Source organism: Nyctibius grandis, chromosome 2 (assembly GCF_013368605.1).
Source record: "Nyctibius grandis isolate bNycGra1 chromosome 2, bNycGra1.pri, whole genome shotgun sequence".
In the NCBI taxonomy this organism is placed as follows: Eukaryota; Metazoa; Chordata; class Aves; order Nyctibiiformes; family Nyctibiidae; genus Nyctibius; species Nyctibius grandis.
Window position 1 is genome coordinate 65,755,622 of NC_090659.1, and position 22,947 is coordinate 65,778,568.

The window sequence follows — 22,947 nt, forward strand, 5'->3', positions numbered from 1 at the left end:
TCAAGTGCTGCTGTATTTGCAGTTCAATGCAAAACTCATTTTTTTTTCCAAGCTGTGCGTAAGAAGCAAGAACAGTCTAGCAATGCATTTTCCCCAGCATTTCAGTTGCTGCAAGTACTGTTTTTGCGTATTACACACAAAAGTCAGGGGAGTGGGGAGGTAATTACTTCAACAAAGACAGCTCTCAAGTTTGTATGCACAGACACATGCACACAGAAAAGTAAAAAAGGCTACAAATACTACACTGGGACTCATTTATTCTGAAATAAGCCTCCGTTTTTAAAAAAGCATCACAAGAAAAGATGTTGGGATTTTTATAACACAATTAAAAGTGTTTACTTAAGGCAATACTGTCTCAAAAATTATTGCCTAACATTACATGTAGACTAAAGAGACTGCTTGTCCCCAGGGCCATGAGTTTCAAAGCCAGGCATCGTGAGAGGGCTGAAAGACCTGCAGCACAAATGTCTTACTTTCCTTTAATCTGCTGTGCTCTAGCATGGAGGGCTGAAAAAAAAAATTAAGGGCAGCAAGAAATGAGGAAACGTGCAATTGCTCAAGCTCCGAACACTGTGATAAATCTTACATTTTTACCGCCTCTGTTGTAATAGATGTTTGGAATTGCCTACAACCGTCTAAATCTATACATAAGATAAACCTAATAAAATCAGTAAAAAGGTAATAAAGATGATTGCTTCTTCCTGCTTTAAAGGCTCCTGTTTCCTCTGGTATTATTATGTTTACATTTGATAGTTTTTCATGAGAGAAAAAGGTTCATATGAGGAAAGGCAATTTCACAGCTGCTCCTAAGAAACAGGCTTCTAAAACATACCTAATGCTTTGAAATTATGATCAATAGACCTTGATCACAATTCTGCTACTTACCCTTCCTGGGATCACCAGATTGTCTATGCCTATTAAGTCTTTCTTGAGTTCATGCAGCTTCTGGAAGTTCTCCATCTTTATCATATTGCCATGGAGCTGAGCCACCATTTCAGAAATCTCAGCCAAAGCAGCTAGGTGGACAAAACCATAAAATGCTTATTAAAAACTTACAAGAATGTTCAAAAGGAAAGATGGCTTTTGTCTGCAGCACCCAGCTCAAGAACATCACCTTCCTTGTGTCACCCTTTTTCCTCACAGCGTAAACCCAGACGGGCAGGCTACAAACTGCACAAACTCTGGACATCATCTTATTGAGGATGAAGTGTTGTAATGAAGAGACAGTCTATTTCCTCAACCAAAAGTTTGCTCTATTTTAGCCACAGAAACTTTGTAGGAATACCTGAATACATTCAGAGCACCAATGAATGGGTTCTCCTAAAGGATTTCATTTCCTACATCTCCAATTAATCTAGGGATCTTCCATATGCTTGAAAGGAATGCATTTTTTCCACAGCCTGCAACACACAGGGTCAGGTCCATACTTGAAAACACCAGGAAATGGCAGTGTCATTTATTGTACCATCTCAGATGGTAAACCTGGTAATCCTGGGGTTTGTCCTTAGTCCCTGCAATGAGAAAAGCTGGAAGGGTTGCACGTCGTTGAGTTGCATCACGGCTCTACTTCATACTCTCCAAAGACACTATGAACAACCAGTGACTTAACACCTGGGAGTGATTTTCCTAAGGAAAATCTCCATTGTCAAAGGGGATTTTTGCTGTGTGAAGAAGGATCGTGTGGGATATAGGAGGAAGCAGGCACTATTAAGTCCCACTCTGGAGCACCAGAAGCCAAACCAAGTGCAGGCTGCTGCCGATTTGCTTCCCACGTCTTGTCTTTTTGCTGTGCCAGCAACGCAGTAAGTCAACTCAGGGAACTAAGCTGAAAATCACTTCACCACTTGATGGGCTCATGGACTGGCTCCCTGTGCCATCATGTATGCGAGCACCAACCTTGATGCACCTAAATGGACGGGCTGTCTCTGAATGGGACAAACACACTGGCTGACTGACTTTAGTGCTAGAAGAGCAGTTACAGCCATTTGTATTAAAAATATATGGTCAAGAGAACAGTAACAGTGGTTCTTCCTTCTTACATCATTGCTCAGTGCGCAGTTCATCCACCTGTTAGTGGGAGACCTGTAATCTCTGCTGGGATTCACATCCACATCTCCCATTTTTTTTTGCTTCCTTTACACTCTGACCTTTAACAAAAATCTGCCAACACCTTAGTAAGAGACTGATCCCAGAGTGATGGTGTCCCCGAGTCACACTGTCCTTCTCATGCTCTCTTACTTTCATCCCTGAATCCTGTGTTCGTATCCATTTCAAAAGTGGAGCAGGAATCAAGCCTTGATGGCTGCTTCACTCTCTGCGGAGGTGGGAATAGACACATCATCCTCATCATCTAGCCTTAGCTAAAAGAAATGAAGGCACTATTCGCTGCATTCCTTGAGATCATTCAGGCAGTAGCTACGTTTAGGCAAACATCTGTGTCACGCAGCACTTCAGTGCCACAGACCTCTGTGGCATTTCCTATTGCTACAGGTCAAGTTACCTCCCCATTTTGATCGTTGCCTGCTGTGGGTCTCATTGCATGGCATCTAAGGGAACTTAGCCAGCTAACTTACATCTGGGAGCAGTCATGCCAACCGTTACTCCCTGGCCAAGTCCTTCTGTGGATCTGCACTGAGTGCTAACTGTATAGATATCTGTATCTATAACAGTTACCTTTAAATGTAGATAGCTTACAATGGGGGTGGGATGGGGGTAAGAAAGGAGGAAAAAAAATCAAAAAGAAATAGCAGGCAGTGAGTTCAGACTACAGGAGGAAAATTTCTTCACATCTGGAAAAAAAACCATGTTGGGAGTTTTGAGTTCCTGAAACAAATGGAAATGGTAATAGGACAAACTGTATGGCTGGAAAATTAACACATAAAGACAAGTAACACCTAAAAACGTAAAAGCAGCCATACTGAATCAGACCAAGGGTTCACCTGGGCCAATGCTCTGTGTTCCTAGCAGATCTCTAGGGAAAGAAAGGAACAAGACAAGCACATATGGTATATTCCCTGTGCTCTCTCCCAACCTCCCAACTGTTTTCAGTTCAAGCCACTTCCTGAACTGAAGGTCATTTCTGTGTGTTTAATAACCCCCAGCAGATTTGTCTTCCAAGTACTTGTCCTGACTGTGGCATAATCTGTATATGGAGCAGATCATCTTGACTGCCATCACACGACACGTGCGGGACAACCAGGCAATCAGGCCCAGTCAGCATAGGCTTATGAAAGGCAGGTTCTGCTTGACTAACCTGATCTCCTTCTATGAAAAGGTGACCCACTTACTGGATGAGGAAAAGGCTGTGGATGTTGTCTACCTGGACTTTAGTAAAGCCTTTGACACCGTTTCCCACAGCATTTTCCTGGAGAAACTGGCTGCTCATGGCTTGGATGGGCATACGCTTTGCTAGGTAAAAAAACTGGCTGGATGGCCGGGCCCAAAGAGTTGTGGTGAATGGAGTTAAATCCAGCTGTCGGGCGGTCACAAGTGGTGTTCCCCAGGGCTCAGTACTGGGGCCAGTTCTCTTTAGTATCTTTATCAATGATCTGGACAAGGGGATCGAGTGCACCCTCAGTAAGTTTGCAGATGACACCAAGTTGGGCGTGAGTGTTGATCTGCTTGAGGGTAGGAAGGCTCTGCAGAGGGATCTGGACAGGCTGGATTGATGGGCCGAGGCCAACTGTATGAGGTTCAACAAGGCCAAGTGTCATGTCCTGCACTTGGGGCACAACAACCCCATGCAATGCTACAGGCTGGGGGAAGAGTGGCTGGAAAGCTGCCTGGTGGAAAAGGACATGGGGAGGTTGATCGATGGCCAGCTGAATATGAGCCAGTAGTGTGCCCAGGTGGCCAAGAAGGCCAACGGCATCCTGGCTTGTATCAGTGTGGCCAGCAGGACTAGGGAAGTGATCGTCCCCCTGTACTCAGCACTGGAGAGGCCGCACCTTGAGTATGTGTTCAGTTTTGGGCCCCTCACTACAAGAAAGACATTGAGGTGCTGGAGAGAGTCCAAAGAAGGGTAATGAAGCTGGTGAAGGGTCTAGAGCACAAGTCTTATGAGGAGCAGCTGAGGGAACTGGGGTTGTTCAGTCTGGAGAAAAGGAGGCTCAGGGGAGACCTTCTCGCTCTCTACAACTACCTGAAAGGAGGTTGTACCAAGGTGGCCGTCAGTATCTTCTCCCAAGTAACAAGCAATAGGATGAGAGGAAACAGCCTCAGGTTGTGCCAGGGGAGGTTTAGATTGGATATCAGGAAAAATTTCTTCACCAAAAGGGTTATCGAGCAGGGGAACAGGCTGCCCAGGGAAGTGGTGGAGTCACCATCCCTGGAGGTATTTAAAAGACAAGTAACTGTGGTGCTTAGGGATGTGGTTTAGTGGTGGACTTGGCAGTGCTAGGTTAATAGTTGGACTCAATGATCTTAAAGGTCCTTTCCAACCTAAATGATTCTATGATTCTACAAAAGCAACTTTAATCCTACCATTTCTGGCCTTCTGAGTGCTGGATTTTGCATCTCAATCCTCCTTCACTGTAGGTTTAAAAAAAAGAATTTTTTTTTTGTCTAGCCATGCACCACTAATGGATTTGGATGCCATTCCCCAGCTGCAGGAATTGGTGTCTTTTCTCTTACTTACCTCTTGAATCCCTGAAGTCTATGTGGCTTGGTGGGTAGTGTTTGCAAAGCCTCTCCATTATCTGCTTGTAGTGCATAAGCCTGTGTAAAGGTCTGAGAAGGAAGGTATTGAGGGGCAAGTAGCAGACTTTCTGTAGCTCAAAATCCCTGCAAAAGTTCTCCAGCTTGCGAGAATTCCTGATCCCATTCTCCAACTCCATTAAAATCTCGTTGTGCTTCCACAGGTGAATTGTCAGTTGCTTATATGCACAAAGAAAAGAGGAGGTGGTAGAGCTATTAGCAATCACTGTGAGACATGACTCAGCCCAAACCTATTCCAATAAAAAATCCAACTAGCACAACAGTTGGGATTTTGCAAACATAATCACTGCGCAACAGAACAGTTCTGATATTCACTTGAAAAAGAGAAATGGCATTACTCGTTTGAAGTACACACTCCCGCCCCCTCCGCATTCCCTGTAAAACAAGAGTACATGAGTAAACAAAACCAAGTCTCTTATCAGTAAGAAATCCAAAGGCAATGAGATGACACGAACATAGCTCATGCAAGTGCAGGTGCAACAGGGAGCAAGCTAGACAATGCGAATGCAGAGCTAAGACGCAAAATGGGATTTTCTAGGAGGATGAAGGGACTTAGTGGCCCCAGTTCCCTTAGGTGCTCTTGGGGAACTGAGAAGCAGGCAACTGGACTTCTAGCTTCTGCTCCTCTATTATTAAGAGAAGTTGCATCTCCTGGGAATCCAAACAAGCACAAAAATAGAGGCATTGTCCGACAGAAATGGGTATGTTAGAGTTTTTCATCCTTGGATTACCTCCTCTTCTCCTTAGTGCAGTCTCTAAGATGACCCCACTGGCAGCAGGAGAGTTACACACCAGCAAGCGAATGAGGTTTGCATAAAATATGTAACTTCACTTAGGGCTCAGTATCACTTACATTTACAAGTTCCATTTGAAACAATTCAGAAGTATTTTTTTGAACAATTAACACAGGGGATTCACTTCTCTTTTGCAAAAGGTAAACTGGTTCTTCAGGATGCACAGAGCTTCTCTGAGCAGCCAAAGAAAGTCTCCCCGTGCCTGGCAGAATATTAACCAGCAACAAAAAGAAATGGAATGCGTATGTTGAATGGACTTGAGAAGACAGTTTGGCTTAATCTAAAGCTTGTGCTTTTTGAAACATTTCCAATCAACTCCCTCTCTCATGTGATTTGTGACATCTTTACCAGAAACATACCTTGCCTACAGCCAAGCTGCTTCCTCCACACACTGCATATTCATTTCACAAGCCTGTAACTCAGGCAAAGACACAGCAGACCCTCTGGACTACTACAGAGGCTGCCCATTAATTACTTGCACTTAACTTCTTTCCTATGTTAATTAAACAAGGAGTGTCAGTTTTCAGATCTTTTAACAGGTCTTATGATAAATACGTAGCGTTTTAACTAACTTCTTTGTTTCCTCTGCAGTTCTTTAAGTCAAACTGGGTTTTGCCTCTTTGAAGGTAGATCTCAAAGCAAATGAAAAAAATCCTTTAATGGGAAAAGGGGGAATGGCAAAGGTGAAAGCATGCTGACAGGTCTAAGTTACAGTGAGGACTGTACACTGCCTTTAGACTAGTGCCACAGAAGGACCTGCAGACAGTGAAGGACAGACAATTTAATGTTGCAAGATACCAAGAGCAGAAGCAGAGTCTGTCAGAAGCTGAGATTCCAAAAACTGTTTGTGAAAAGGTGCGTACTTCTTGAGAGCAGGGATGGAGGTAGAAATGTCCCCCTGCGTTTCTTCCAATGCCTCTGAATTGTGTCTTGAGGGGAAAAAGCAGTTCCTGCTAAGTACGCTGCAGAAAGGGTAAGGCCATCTTATTGGTGACAGAGCTGTCTGTGTTGGGGACTGCAAATAAAGATTTCTACATTCTCTTTTTCTGATTTGCTGTATAATCACTTGTACGTCACTTAACTTCTCTTCATGTCTCTCCGTCCTTCTGAAAGATAAGCCTAGTACTAACTAAAGTCTCAGGAGAGCTGAAAAGATTAAACTGCCCTTTCCTCCAGCCAAGGACTCAAGGTTGCTCCATCTACTAACTGCAGAATGCCAAAGAGGCAATGACCAAGGAAAGATTTATCGCATAGTTTCGAAAGTACTTTGAGATCCACATGCCAAAGTTGCAGTGCCATGTTTTGCCACACACTGACGTGGATGCATAGCTACATTAATAAGGTGAGCTGTGTGTTATCCATCCATACAGTGAAAGTCCATAGGGTTTTCACAGGCTCCTGTGCCTGCCTCCCAGGCTGTTTGTTCAGTAACACAGAGCATTAAAAATACTACTCCAGCCAGACTAAGAACAGATGCAAAGTCTGCTGAATGTTACACCTGGATTTACACTTCATACATGTATTTTTGCTTTTAGCTTTAAAGGGATCAAAGGCAATTATTCCCATTTATTCAAAAACCTTTCATCTAACTTGGCACCATAGCACACAAATATAAGTTTCCCAAATCAAATCAATATCCGGGTTATGGTCACTAGTCCTGCAACATCTTACCACTTCTATTTGCCTGCACAAGTAGCCACGCTCGGTGTTTGAATTGTCTATTCAGCCATACAAATTCTGATGTTTTGCCTTCTTATTTGAAAGAAAAAGGAACTGGAAATGAAATGTTCCTGAACTTCTGTGTTTGTTGCTCCTATATTTGGTGAGGGGATTGAGGAAAGGGGATGGACAATTTAAAACCAGCTAGCAATTCTGAAATCTCAGGGCTCACCAAACACTTAATTCTTCATCAAAGGAAACTTTTATAGCATAAGCTTTGATTACAATTGGCAAAAAACGGCACAAGAAGCAACATCATATGAAAATGAAAAGCATAATAATTCTAATCCGTGTCAAAGCTTGATAGTTATAGGATCATTCCTACCTTCATACTCTGAATGTTCTTTAGCATAACATCTCCGATTCTTTGGTAATCTCCTTTAATGTGAGCATTAGAGCGGCCTTCCCTGTCAGCAACAGAAATATCACACGCTTCAGTCACGCAATAAAACCACATAATCACTTATAAGCACAGAAAAAGAACTTAACAGCTTATTTCTTCTAAATTCCTGACTCCCATGCTCCTTCGCTCAGGAATGTGTGAGGAATCTTCCTGACGGACATGTAATTCCCAGGCACGGTACACCCTTCACCCAGCCTGGCTTGCACTCCTAACAACTGAGAGGGCTGGCACTTAACAAAAGGATTAGACCTTTAAAGAAAATTGCTAGCGTTTTTCAACACACCAGAGAAGGCTGGAAATGGCTTGAGAAAAAGGAAGACATCAAAATTCCATGATAATATGTGGGCTTAGAGCAGAAGGACAATTCTGTTCAGAAACAAGAATTGCACCCCGGCAGAGGACCTGCCGGTGTTCATCCTCTGAAAAGCTTTCTGCTTGTGCAAGGGACAGGGGGCCAAAAAAAAAAAAAAATCTGTCCAGCATCTGGGTTTGACTCATAAGTGTGTTACATACTGGCAGGGAACTTCCTTTCAGTGTGTCACTTCTGGTATTAAAAATGCAAACTGCTCCCTCCCACCCAGCCAGCTGCACTTGGGTGGGTGCTCCATTTGGAAGAAACCCAGCTCCTGATGAAAAAGACATTCCAGCTTCTAAACCCATGTGCGAGACAGGCAGGGATACCACACTCTGACTGAATCCAAGCACATCTTTTAGAAAACACAGGAGGAAAAATGATGAGTGTAAGAACCTAACTGTTACAGATCTGTTCCAACAAAGTTGGGTTTTCAAAAGAAAATCACTAGGAGCAGCGTGGGGAGAAGCACTGTCCCCCTCCCCTTTCCAACTTGCAATACTGCACCCAAGCTTCCCACAGTGTGGCTTTTTACTTGTTGTCCTCAATTTTTAAAATTCAGTTCAACTCTCACATCTGAGCATTGGGAGACAGATCCAGCCCTGGTGTGAGCAACTGCAATTCAGCCAAAGAAATGCACTACCTTGGAAGAGGGCAGAAATATAATGAAGCTCTAAATGAACTCAACGATAACAGGACCTCAGTTTTGTGTTACCGCCAAATGGATGTATTGTTTCTCACCCACTTGCAGTAGTTCACACTTTTAAGAAAATTCTGTGTGCAGTGAAGGAATAAATGGACAACCAGGTGGTAAATCTCTGCATTCCTTAGTACTGGCAATTTAGCCAGAGAGGTCCCACACTCACCAAATCATTGAGGATGCAGCTGTTTTTAGGAATACACTTTCACTGGTAAGACACATAGAACTTTTTTTTCTTTTAAAATCCATATTACTACATGAATTGATGTATTATTTATATTTTGTTTTGTAAAGTTAAACATGATTATCTTCATGCTGGATAATCTCTCTGCATGCTTTTCTAACTGGGGAAGGTGGGGGGACACAGCTTATGAATACTACACAGTCACATCTCCTATTTTATCCTTCAACAAAGAGACTCAAGGGATAAGCAAGGGGTTGTGCTATGTTCATTTGAACACTATCAGGTTTCATAGGCTGTCTTTAATTATTTCCTATTGTATTAAGTCTCCCAGGCACTCATATGCCTATTTAAGCAAGAAAAATACAGTTCTCAACAAGACTTTTCATGTTTTTTCTGAACCCAAAGGTTACACCAGTGTAGGAAGCTGGGTTGTATCAATGGTCACTTTAATTAATATTGCCAGTTTTGCAAAAGCACTACATTATATAAACACTGCCAGAGTCAAAACATGCCCAATAAATGGTCTATATCGCAAGGAACAGCAGAGGTATGTACAGATGCTACAAGACTACAGTCTCCATATTACCTGAGGATAAAAGTCCAATTTCTCTCTCCAGGAAGCCTCTGCCTGTCAAGTCATCTCCCCGCTATGCTGTTCCCTGCCTTTACCTTCCCCCATGTCCTATCTATCTAGCAGCTCTCCCCACTGACATTTTCTCTGAGAGGTTGTAAATAAAACTTTCCAGCCACTAAAGCTCGGCTCAAAGTGGTGCATATCAAAGTGCCCCCCACTGAAAACCACAACCATTTGAAGTCCAAGGCAGTAGCACCGCACTGGCAGGAAGCAAGGGAAAGTCGCCCTCCACCTGTGCAGCCAGCATGCAGCATCCCATCCCAAACGGTTCCTGCTGCGCCGCTGCAGACAATCCCAGAAATGTCAAGGCCAGATGAATTTGTGCTGCTGCCAGTAACAACGTGGTATTTGGTAATTATCTCTAGAAGAATTCTTGCTTTATGTCCTATTCTCTAACTCTCTGGCATTGCCTGGATCTTTTTTTATGTCTCTACTTTTGAGTTAATCCAATGGAGTTCAGCTGTTTGGTACCCTTCTGATTTACTGCAAAGATAAGTATTAAGCACATCATTACAGACTGATATTTCTAAATAGACATTGCTTTTCTAATCTCAAGGCTACATAAAGGGTGGCTGGAACACTTGTTGCAAATTTCTTACCTACTAGCTAGCTACTTGAAGGCTGACCCCAAACCTACCAAAGTCATAATGAGTGCTTACACTGACTTTGTGAACTTCAGCTAATATTTAGTGCAGTTGTTCATTGAACAGTCAGGTCCTTATTTCCTAAAAGCTGACCCCTTGGCCCCTCTTCAGCACAGCCAGCACTGACTGCTTGCACAGCACCTCATCACATCAGTCACATGAAAGCATCAGGAACATTCCCCTTCTTTGGCTTTGGCCACAGATTGGTCCAAAGCTTTTTTTTTTAAACAGTTTGAAGGCTTTCAAATCTTACTCTGCATCTTGGCAGAGTGACAAAGAGGGAGAGAAGAGGGCTCCCCAAAAGCCACAGCCTCTCTCCAGCTGCTGTCCGAACAGTGAAGAACTGAATCCTACCAGAGCCCTCAGCCCAGGCCAATAGAGATAACCTGTGCTGCAGGCAGATGTGTAGTGCTGGAAGAAATAAAACCCTATGAAAATCCAGAAATCCGATGGTCGGATATTGCTCCTTGTTCCAGCCGTTCTCCCTGCTGTGGTTATTTATCTCCATGCAAATGCTGCATCTTGCAACAGAGATGATTTTCCTACTGAGGATGGTGCATACACATGTAGGCTGTGATGTGGAGCAGAGGGGCAGGGAAAGCTGAAGCCAGGCATGGGGGAACATGACAGCTTCACATCTGCCTCCTAAATCCCATTCTCCACTCCACCCCAGCTCTCTGCTGGGACTCTACAGTAACTCCTACGCTACACTGCTCTCTTCCCCAGCTCCTCAACATGCAAATCCCAAGTAAACAAGAAGAAAAGAAACCCCAAGAAAAGAGCATTCAAATACACAGAATACTAAAATAAAAACCAAACACCTGACCCATCAGATGGTGTCTTACTGCTTCTACAGTCCAAAGCAGAGCAGCAGAGAAGAGAGCTCTCCCTGCAGTGTATGTTTTGAATAACACTCAGCTTGCTGGGGGGGAAGAAGCTGCTCATTCATTGTGCATCGATGGCTAAATTGTTCTTCTTACTCCTTGTTTTCACGGGTCACTGTTTGAACACGGTATCTATCTGCTAGTGACAAGGGACAGAGCTCAGGGACTAGGTTCTTATGAATCTTCATCAGGAGCTGATTTATGACCCCCAGCTCCATAGAAGATGTAGGAGCTGGTGCCCCCACACATAACGTGTCCTCACGTCACTGACATTCTGTGAGTCTAAAGCCACTGAAAATCATGCTGAATAGTGGAGATATTATTCTATAATAAGCTCGTTTCCTGTTTTTCTCCAAATAGTCCCTTCCTTTTCACAGTAATGCAAGTGTACAATTTCAAGCAAAGAGCAGGAGACCAACTTTTATACCTGATAAGAAACTCAGACACTACCTTATATATCTTACTAAAAATGGCCACCAGCTTGACTTACAAGGACTATGCAAGCAGCTATGTTGTATTTTCGAATGACATAAACTTCTCAGTGTACATCATTGAAAATGAACGGAAAGAAATCTCAAGTCAGCCCATACTATCCTCAGTCATCCAGGAATAGTAGTAGAAGGAACAGAAATTTGATGAGGGCTGGTGGGAAGGCAAAGAAGGTGAGAAAGGTATCACAACAGAGATCTGTTTTGCAGGCGAACATAAAAAGTTTGATTGCAGCCCTTCAATTGCAGCAAAAAATATTTACAGTGTGTGTCCTTCTGCTCCTGCTCAGAAACAGCATCTCCCTCCTGGATACTACAGCTTGTCTTTGAGCACTTAGACACTTTTGACTTTTTAAGAGTATTAGTAACTAAAGTTCTAATATTAAAGAAATACCTTAAACATTCCCCATTACGACTTCTTTTTAAATAAGGGAAGCATTTTGTAACTGGAAAAGAAGAGTCGATAAAAGCAAAACACCCTCTTCCTTACTCACACCCTGCTATTACACAGCACCTCTTATTGCCCTGCCCATTCCAGCCGATGCTGCAGCTGTCCTTTCAGCAGTAAGTGGTGCACAACGCTGTTCAGAGCCTAAGCAATGTACTGCTGAAGCCACTAGAGCTTCCCAGAGTCCCACCAAGCCTTCGGGGAGCGTGCACACATTTAAAGACTTTGGGCTGGCTATCCCTGTTGTGGAAGAACAGCAAGCATGTGTCAGTAATGCTTTTAAACAGTAAGAGATCAGAGCAAGTAACACCATCACATGGAAATGTACTGAAAACATAACAATATTTCATACTTTGCTGTGGCACCTCCTCTGAGGTGATCCTGGGTGCATCCTGCCTGGGAGAGCCACAGAGATGAATGTAACGTGGCTCTGGGTGTGACTAATGGATCCTGGACAAGGTATTTTTCTCCCACCATTTCAATTCATTTGAGTGTAGCGTGGCTCTACTCCCCAGAAGCACCCAAACGTGACTTCAGCAATGCAAACTGTCCTCTCAGAAGCAAGTGCAAAGCACTGGCACCAAGACCCTCTTAGTGTCTTTGTCTCAGGGATCCACATTGCGTGGCTCTGAGGTTTATACTACAATACATACTTCATTTCTGTACGTAGGACAACGATGCTTTCAAAGCTGTCCTCTTCATCCCTCTTCACTAGGCACGCAGAACCAGCTGAGCAGTCAGCACTCATGCATTTGAGAAGACAGATAAGGATTGCTGCCTTGTTTATATCAACTGTTTATTCGGCTGTTCTTCCTGACAGCAAGTACTACTTCCCAAACAAAAAATGGTTAATAAATCAACACTTAGCTCATCTTCCTACACCTCCCTGAGTGCTTTTTATTACAGGTTTTCAAACTGGTTTCCATGAATCTTGATTGAGCCTTCTCCTTTCATATGCTAATATCTAAGAGCTTTTTTTTTGCAAATTACCAGCCGCACATTTCTCAGCCACGTCTGATAGTACCGAGTAGCCGCTTTCCTCAGAAGTGGCTGCGAACTGGGAGTCAAATTACTGGCTTTCCTGGGAAAAGATGAGTCTTCCTGCATTTCTGGAAAGTACGTAGCACTTTTTCTTCCTAGCACATGGATAAGGCCCAAAATTCAGATTCACACCACCTGATAGGGCTTCCTAGGGCAGAAATGGCTATCCTGGCTTGCCCTAGTATTGCTCTCTGCAGTGCTTAGCAGAGGGGGGGAAATTTATGGTTCTCCATTTGCCCCCTTCTGTTAGAATTTACAGAAACCAGTTTGGAAACTTGTAATGCAAACATTTAAAGGGGTGTGGGAAGATGAGCTCAATTTTTTTGGCTGGAAAATGGTGCTTGTGGCCCAAATGAATAGCGTATTAAACAGCTTAGATAAATGAAGGAGCAAAACCTAACTGATTTCTCAGATTCAACTGGCCAGATGTTAAATGAAGCATGTCATGCTTTGCCTATACTGCCCACAGCTCTTCCTCCTTGCCATAAAATCTCTCAGGCTTTGGGAAATCGGAGTCAGCTTTAAGTCACTGAGATATGCCTCTCATATGTCCTCCCAGCAAAAAGGGTTGGGAACTCCTGGCCTTGCACCCAAAGCCTTGCTAAGGAGCAACCTGGATGAGTCCAGCTAGCCAGGACCAGGACCTGGGTGCCTGACTGCTGGATGCACCTCTCCTGGTCCTTGCTAACAGGACAGTCTGATGTGCACTGTTCCCTCTCCTACTTCAGGCAGCTTCCTGCTCTTTTTCCCCTCTATCACAGAATCACAGAATGGTTGGGGTTAGAAGGGACCTCTGGAGATCATCCAGTCCAACTCCCTGCTAAAGCAGGTTCACCTACAGAACGTTGCACAGGGTCATGTCCAGGCGGGTTTTGAATATCTCCAGAGAAGGAGACTCCACAGCCTCCCTGGGCAGCCTGTTCCAGTGCTCTGTCACCTGCAAAGTAAAGACGTCACCCTCCTCCCTTGCTGCCTGAGAGGACAGAGCCCCATGCCTGCCTGCCTCCCTCCACTAAAGGTTGTCCTTCCTCTCCTCAAACCACAGGGCCCCGCATGGGGTATTTTTCTTGGTCCCAGGAACATGGTCAGTCTCGTGAACAGAGGGCTCAGCACAGTCAGGGCAAACGATGGGATTCACGGGCGGCTTCACTGACCCAGCAACAGCACAGGCAGGGCAGAAACATCAACCAGAGCATGGTATGACTGATCTCAGGATGCTGTGTAATATAAACACCAGGAATCTTCTCAGTTTCACAGCCAGAAAGAAAATCTGGCTGTGAAAGATGCACCAACCTTCCATATTCTGCAGTTCGCTATTGGTGTCAGCATCAATACATGTCTTGTTAAAAACTTTCTCACTATGCACTAGACACTGAGATTTGCTGCTCTTAGGAAATGCAGTACTAAAGAGAAAAATGGGTGAATTGTGAAACAAATCAGACCTGCCAGAATCTATATCTGGGTCAAAAGGATACTAGCCCTTAAAACGTTCAGTAGCAAACAGTCTGCCTCTGACGGCAGATTCAAATAGTTCAGAAGCCTTCGAGCATGCCAGAAATACTTTCAATAATGTGCACAACCTGAGCTTCTTTGAGTCAAATACTAAAAGTCTATAGGTGTTTTAACATATTAAAAGCCCAGAGCCATCTAACAATTGTTACGCGTGATCCTCCCCTGGCCTTGCTCTCCTCACAGCTGTTTTGCAGAGCTTCAACGTGATGCAAGTCCTAAGAGACCAGGAAATGGTGACCCATAAGAGCTTCCAACACGCAGCATGAAGGTTTGAAACAAACCTTAGACAAACACACTGATGTCTAGGCAGAGCGAGCAGGTTGAACTGCACTTTAAGTTGACAAAACCCAGCATCCTACTCACTAGGGGAACACAGATGACTGGTTGCAGGAGGCTATTCCTCTCAGACAAGCTCCCACAACACACCTGGGTAGCTAGGGGCTTCCAGTAGCTTGATGAAGTCCACAACCCTTTCATTCAAAGGTCCTTTATTTTCTTGTAGGACATGCCACCCTCTGACGAACGCAGAGCATGCTCATGTCTCAGGACAAGCCTCCCACCTTCCTCCCCTCTCCATCCACCTGGAAATTTAAAAGAGCTGACACAGAAGAATCAGATTTAAATGAGTTGGCTTGAATCCTGCTCACACCTGCCTGCAGCAGTAGCCCTGGCTCAGCCAGGCCCGTGAGGAGCTATGCAGCTGATGTAGAGGCTCTGTGCTGTGGTGGTGAACAGAGCCCCGCTGGTTTAAAAACACCCGGGGCCAAAGACATAGGTACAATCATGACAGTATGGACACTGAGCTAAGTGACCTTGACCACACACTGCTGAAGAAATTCCCTACCACACTGCCACCAGCTGCTTCTTCTACATGCTGAGGGGCTGTTTATTTTTGTCACTCACAGTTTAATTAAACAGTAGTCTCTATAGGATAGTTTATTGCTTGCAGCTTATCTCAGCATCTGCAACATCATATAAAAACACCAACACCTCCACAATAACACCTGCCAGCAAATCTGCCTCCCTTCCTGAGGCAGACATTCAAATATTGCAGAACTTTAAAAACAAACTACAACAGTGGTATTACATTAGGTAAAGCCACACTGTTGGTTGCATATGGGATGCAGACCAGGGGCAGGAACGTGACTGCATCTTTGTCAAATGAATCAGAGCAGCCGACAGAGAATCCCCAGTGGATTTACGCTAACTGTGGAAGGACATGCAATAGCTGAGCTGATAAAGTCAGAATGATGTGGCCAGCTGGGGCACAGTTACCTCAGCAGAATATTTTGAACAAATTTGGATTGCAAAGTAACTTCGTAGCAGATCAGCACTTTATATAATAGAGTAACTGCAGTTTAAATATGATATTAGGAGCCTTAAACTGAGGTTTACCCCTCTGGGGAACCATAGCCTTAGGACACAAGGAAAAGCTGGAAAACAAAAGGTTTACTCAGCTCTAAAAGAACCTAACTGAAAAGGAGAAACAAAATAAAACCATGGAAAGTCTAAAAGCCTAAATAGTCTTTTTTTCTTTTAACATACCTCCCCCACTTACCACAATGGCACCTACTACAATGGCACCTTTCCACAGCGGGCTGTTATTGCAGCATCATCCAAGGTTTGAAAAACATCACACCTGTAATGCCACCAGCAACCAGAAGGATACAGGGGGAATCTCTATTTCAACATATGCCCCAGGAATCAGCACCCAGTGTCCTCTTTTAACACTCTGTCAATTTGTAGAGTGCACTGTAGAGCCTGAGAGTGTCAAAAGCTGTGGTGCTGCAGAATGGGAAGCTGGTCTCTGAAATCCCCCCCAGCCTACACCTATTTGACAGAAACAGGACTTGGGCCTTCGCTGCTCCCTCTTTACTACTGATAAGCCTTGCCTGCAACATGTTTTTCAGAAGAGCCACCATATAGAAATACTGACATTTGGCAAGAGAAAGCTTCATCCAGAATTATGATCTCATTTGCACATGCCTGTACCTGACTGAGATACCCGAACAACAGAGTTTGTTGAGTAAAAATGAACAAAGCATGATTCAATATACCCAGTCTGTTAATACCAACATCTGTGACTTTCACAACTGAATCGCTACAGTAGATCACAAAGAGTTAGCAAAAAGGGAATGCAAAAATGCTAAACTGCATGAAATAACACAGCTAAATAACAAGCAGTCTTACCACAGAGCAAGTCTCTGCTCAATTTCCTTGAGAAAACCAGTGTGAAATTTGTGCAAAGGTTCAAAGTTGGAGAAAATGAGATTTTTCAGTGTTTCGGGCACGCAATCCTCTTTAGACACTGAACTCTGAAACCACTATAAAGAAAAAACAAGCAAAATTATCAGGGGGGTGAAATGCAGCAGATATGATCATTTGCTGTTTTTATACACCTAACCCAAACACACCTAACCCTGTAATGACCTTATTTAGCTGGCACTAGGAATACAACCCAGGCTACACTGACACTCCTACACGCTGAGCTGGTGCTCTTATCAGCGGTCAGGCCTGCACGGTTAAAAAACAAACTCCCTTCCCCTTGGCCATTGCTGATCAAATCTTGAAAATCCTTTTCAAGCCCAAACTGGCTGGTCAATACAAACTGAATTTGCAGATGTTGTATAAGCGCAAGAGAAAGAGTATCGCAATACTCGCAACACTTGCAAGCGTTCCAGTAAAAACAAAAAATATGCTCTGCATTTTCTTTTGCTGAGTTCTGTCTGAAATCCCTTTGGCAGGAGTTGGTACAGTAAGCACTCAAGCCCCCATTGCTGTGTGAGGATAGCGAACATAATGCACTTTGCAAAGTGAACAAGTAGAAGGACAGTACTTTGCACTTCCAAGACAAGATGCTAGCAGCAGAAAATAGGAGGGTCTGTGCCAAACAGTGTTAAGACTGCAAGAGGCTCCTGCCCAGTTTTGCTCCATATTCTCTTTATTTCACCCTAATAGACCTACGGTGACATAAAGCCTTAGGACTAGGGGGCTTGCCAAGGTCGCACAGACTATTGTCATAGAATCATAGAATGGTTTGGGTTGGAAGGGACCTTAAAGATCATCTAGTTCCAGCGCCCCTGCCACAGGCAGGGACACCTTCCCACTAGACCAGGTTGCTCAAAGCCCCATCCAACCTGGCCTTAAAATTATCTTCAACGTGATAACACTACTCCCTCCTTTCTGCCCTGCGGGGTTCCAGCTATCTATGGTTGAGTTCCAGCAGTGCCTAGAAGGCTGTTGGGGCCATAGAAGGCTGCTACAGCAGTCTTAATTGACACTGCATCAGCTGGAGCTGACCCAGACCTCAGACAAAGAGAGACACACTCCCAAGCCTCCCTCTCCCCCACTTTATCTCTGCACTGAGCAGAGGTAACACTGAAGAACTGCACACCTACCAACTCTCAAAATTCATGCATGACATTCGTTCCTTCTACCTTTTCCAATGATGCTGGCTACTTGTTCACTCTTAGTGGCCTCTTGGGCCACACACCTGTGGGGCACAGCTGATGGGCCTGATGATTAGCTTAGAGCCAGTTGTATGCCTCTTGGTGGCACAGCAAATTCAAATTTGCCTACCACAAGAATAAAGGCCAAGGTGGGAAATGAGGTTTAGCTCTGAAGAGCTAAAACTGTCTGTTTCTGCAGCCACTGGGTGAAATAGAAGATGAAACCATCACATCTGCTGTTGAGACTGCAGCAATAACCACTGTCACACAGAACCTGGCCTCTTCCCTTGTTGGCCTGGCTTCCCAGAAAGCCAGGGTAAGTACGCAGTGGAATCACAGCTATCTTGCTGCCTGTAACAACCGTGCTGCTCCAGTCTACATTGGCTATGTCTAAGCTGGCATCAGATCAACTGCAACTGGCATGTGGGCTTCTGGAATAGACAAGAAGCCAGGGAGAAGATGTCTCTCCCTGGTTCCTAGCTGATACCAACAGACTCTTCCCTGCAGCATGTCCTCCTTACCACAACACTCAATGCAGAAGGTGGCAATGCACCTCACAGAGTTTCATACACTGGGCGATTAAAGAGATGGGAGGTCTGGAGCTGGCAGCGCTGCTGAAATACCACGAGATGTTTTGGATCTGGTGCCCTTTTACAGACTATTGTTATTTAAGGCCAAGTCTTGTGCACATTACTCTTGGAATTTAAACAAGACTGTGTGTGCAATGAAGGCACTTATTTGCCTTGGTGATTTTAACGATCACACTCTGATCAGATGCTACAACTTAATGACTCGTTTAACAGACAGTTTTACTTACTGAAAAATCAGAATAATTCAAATAGGTACTCCACAATATTTCATGTTAAATGGAGGGTATTTAATCCAGGAGAAAACATTTATATGTCCCCCAAGGGAGCCACTTCAGTTTTAAGAGAAATCATTGAAAACCCACAGGCATTTTTAGTAATTACAACCACAAAGTATGAGAGTAAGAAAAAATAACTGAACTGTGTCCCAGGTTCCTCAACCTGATACAGTTTCGTAGTGCATGTTACTAACCACAGTGCAAATCTCTGCTTTCTGCTTTTTGCGTTATTTCCTCCCTAGAGCTGTACTCCTGTGCACTGTAGAGAATACCTACAGTGCAGAATATAAAAGTAGCATGGAACAGCTAAGATGTTAAATGGAGCAGATGAAATACTACTTCTGACTAGAGCTTCACATGTTTCATGAGTAATGCTCAAGTAAACATACCGATGTGATGACTTCAAGGTCCTTCAGGTATGTTCGTTCTGTGGTCGCTGCTTCCTTAGCAATGAAGTAAGCTTTCTCAGTCGGGAATCTCTGCAAATTGCAAACACATTAGGTTTCCATCTGCTTTTATGGAGCTGCTTTCTGTAGGAAAAAACTGCAGACAACAATCACCAAGAGAGTTACAAACTAGTGACCCTTGCTTGCAGTTACTGTGACTCATGCTTCAATGTTCCTGTGCCCTGAAGCCCTGAAAACAATCTTTCCTTGCAAACACAAGAGAACAAGCGCTTTCTATGGGTTCTTGAGAGACCTTTTTTTTCTGCCAAGGTGATTTCTATAGCTTTGGGGTGCCGATGCTCCTTTCAGCTTATTCCACACATCTGGAGCTGGACATATTCTGAAGTTCACAAATAAATCCTTTGCAGGTTATATAACCATTTGAATAAAATTTGACAAATGTCAAATTTGACAAAATGACAAAAATTAGTGTCTGATTATTATAAGTTTCATTGTCAGGATAAGAATCCACAGTAAAAATACTCTCAAAAAAATCAAATCCGTAAGATTTTCCCAGGGTGTCTGGACCACCTAACAGTGGGAGAGGGGAAGAATTTCAGGGTAAGCTACAGATTTCAAATTTCAGGGAAAAAAACCTCAAATCCTCCTATGTTATCCAAGAGGCAAAAGTGGTTTTGACCTCTTAATTCTGAAGAGCCAAAGGAACTAACTGATCGTGCTCTGTGTTGCTCAGGAAACAAATAGGAAGAGCAAAACATCCATAGATCTTTTGCTTCTACATTTCCTCCCTGAAGATCAATGGTGCAGAGGATGCACTAGAAAGGGATGCAAGGGGAGGCTGCGTGGGCATTTCCTAGTCAGTATACAACCCCCTAGGAACCATCATCAGCTGGTATAAGCTACAGCAGTCACTGGCTGCTGTAACTTGGACTGACACAGAGAATCCTGAGTCTATTAACTGATTCTTGGCTTTTCTTCTTCTCAAATTTCTCTCACATATCTTGCTAACTGTGCACAGGTGGAAAAGAGATCTTCCTTTCACGTGCTCCCACTTTCCAGCAAAGCCATCTGAGTTCCTACCTTCTTCCTCCTGAGATGCTCCAAGCTCAGGATAAAAAGCAGGCAACAGAAGGACAAGAGCAACCCCCTCTCGCCCTGGAGCACAGGAGGGACAAGCCAGCAGATGCCCACAACACCCTGGCTCAGACAGAATCACTTCTGTCTTCAAAAAGCAGTTTTGGATGTGATGCTCCCTTATGGCTTTGCTGCAATGATGGGGCTGAGCCAAACACTCCCAGCTGAATGCTGCAGGCTGTGGCTCAAAGAGAGCATTTTCTACTCCCACAACCAAATGCTCCCAGTGGTGCTCCCAGCAGAGACAGACTGGAGAGCCTGGGTTGGATGCTCCTGCACAGGCTCAATGTTGTTCCTTTCCCTTCTGTCACCTAGAAATTTTACCTCCAATAATACATTGGAGTTGACTGTTTTGTTACAACAAACTACCAAACTCCACTCGTTAAAAACAAGCTAGATGTATAGGAAACCCTGTCAAGACAACCTTTTAAGGCTGCAACCAACAGGAGTGGCCCAGATTTATCCCACATTAACTTTACGGACACAGAGCTACCTATCTTTTCTCTGCTGCTTAAAGAGGAGGTGGGGCCCCTAACTCCTGCACCTCTGCTCAGGAGCATGAATCCAGGACACTGAGCCCTCAGCTACAGCAGTTCTGTGGTTCTGGCCTGACCTGCTCCAAACTGTGAGTTTGGCCTCAGGAGCACAGGGATGCTCTTGGACACACCGTGGCTAAGGACAGCAGATACTAAGTGACCCAACTCAAGTTATCTGTGTGGATCTATGATGAGGAAGCTGCAAGGGGTCTAGATATTAGTTACTTATTAGTCACTTTGACAAACAGGAGTAGTTGCAACACAACACAGAGAAGAGAGCCAAGGCCAACTGCCTCTGCCTTACCTTTCTTTTGACCTCTTCCTCATCATCAGCCCTAATGCATGATGGGTCGTTCAGCAAAGGGCTGATCAAGGGAGATGACTGCTTGGCATCAGGGCTCAAGTTTGGAGATAAAGACATATTTACCACCGATGGTCCTCCTTGGGAATTGATGGAAAGCTCTGAAAGGTGAGGGCTGCCAGTCAGAGAACCTGCTAAAAAAATGGTAAAAGAGAAATTAGTTAGGACAGACTCTCTTGAGAAAGTACCAAAAAGAGTTACAACCTTAAGTTGCAGCATGTGAGATTACACTACAAGACACAGCCATCAGGGTCCTCAAACTAGTCCAAATGGACTTGAAGCCAGAGGAACTGCATCCACTTGCATTAACTAAGGGACTGGAGCGTTCTTTTAGCTGATGAAACTGGCTGAAATTAGTGTCTCTGTAGGGAAAGGATCAAGGCATAGATGACTGAGCTGCAATATTTGCTGCTAAACATCAAATTAATACCAAATTTTTCACCATTGTAATCCACTCTATGAAAGAGAAAAAATACAACAATAAGGGAGTCACCCTAGGAGTGCCATTCTTTCTAGCAAAGTAGAACTTCAAAGACTCAAATCAGTATTTCATAGGGAGCTACAGGGCACAAGTTAGAACAAATTTATCTAGTGCAAGTCTAGAGAAAAAGAAATAATGACTTTCTACAGCAGTGTTGCTGATAAGACCAGTCAGATCTAATGTGAAGGCAGAAAACTACTAGTTCCCCAATTTCTACACACAACACAAGTATGTATATTATACCTTGTAGGTCTTTCCGTGCTCCTCTGATTGTTTGGGATGGAAATGCTAGCATTACATTTACATAAGAAAAGCAATACTTTTAATGCACAAAGCATGACAACTTTAGATTATCGCAGATATAAAGTCCCATTTAATTTTGGATTAAAAATATTAAAGAATTAGACAATTAATTACACTTCCATGGATTCATATACACTACATAAAATATTACTGAAATTAGCATTGTGTCTTCTGGGAGGCAGCCAGACTACTGACTGCACAAAGGAAAGAGTTTGCCAAAAATGCTCAGTGCTCTCCCAGTTATCCCCTCCTCCAAACCTCTGAAAATCTAAACCTGTTTTAGAAGATATATCTGTCATGTGAAAGAACTTTTACAGTCTGTACTGTTTTGGCATCATACATTAAAATCCAACCAAAAAAAATGTGACAAGCTCTTGATTACCACAGCTAATAGGCTGTCTGGGATTAAATGTAAAGCACATACATTGCTGTATATAATTAAGGTCAAATACATTGTACTATCATGTGTTTATGTCCTCCCTAGATTATGATAGGTAGGTGTTCCTGTTGCTACAACACAGTTGAGATACTCCAGTAAACAGAGGCACCAATAAATATAATTAGGCCATTAGTAAAACCTATTTATTTTCTGGAAGAACTCAAGATTTATTGCTAGAATATGAATGTTTTCCAGTTCCAAACCAGTTCATGTTTATATGTCATTCCTTTGAAAAGAGAAGGAAAAAACCAATACAGTTATCAGTTTACGTAATCATGACAGTTATGTAGCCTATTATAAATCAAATTCAAAGCAGTATTTGTCTGAAATAAAAGTCTGTATTATTACAGCTAGCAAGAAAGGTTTTACCAACAGTTTCACACTAAATCAATGTTCAGTGAAATTTGAGAAAATGCCACAGCTTGTTACACAAATGTCAATTTTATTGACACT

The 22,947-nt window shown here is 43.5% G+C and overlaps 1 protein-coding gene across 8 annotated transcripts in view; it reads right to left on the reverse strand.

The window, feature by feature from the left end:
• FARP1 (FERM, ARH/RhoGEF and pleckstrin domain protein 1) overlaps nucleotides 1-22,947 on the reverse strand; it is a 220,405-nt gene that overhangs the window by 13,280 nt on the left and 184,178 nt on the right. For 6 of the 8 annotated variants that reach the window (XM_068425054.1, XM_068425053.1, XM_068425049.1 and 3 more), the window contains exons 14-19: nucleotides 21,215-21,405; nucleotides 19,223-19,312; nucleotides 16,710-16,843; nucleotides 7,555-7,636; nucleotides 4,637-4,874; nucleotides 886-1,016 (exon numbers count right to left, since the gene is read on the reverse strand). In XM_068425054.1, coding sequence (XP_068281155.1) covers nucleotides 886-1,016; nucleotides 4,637-4,874; nucleotides 7,555-7,636; nucleotides 16,710-16,843; nucleotides 19,223-19,312; nucleotides 21,215-21,405 — 866 coding nt within the window. The remainder of the gene's footprint in view (nucleotides 1-885; nucleotides 1,017-4,636; nucleotides 4,875-7,554; nucleotides 7,637-16,709; nucleotides 16,844-19,222; nucleotides 19,313-21,214; nucleotides 21,406-22,947) is intronic. The other 2 variants (XM_068425050.1, XM_068425048.1) reach the window with 1 other exon arrangement.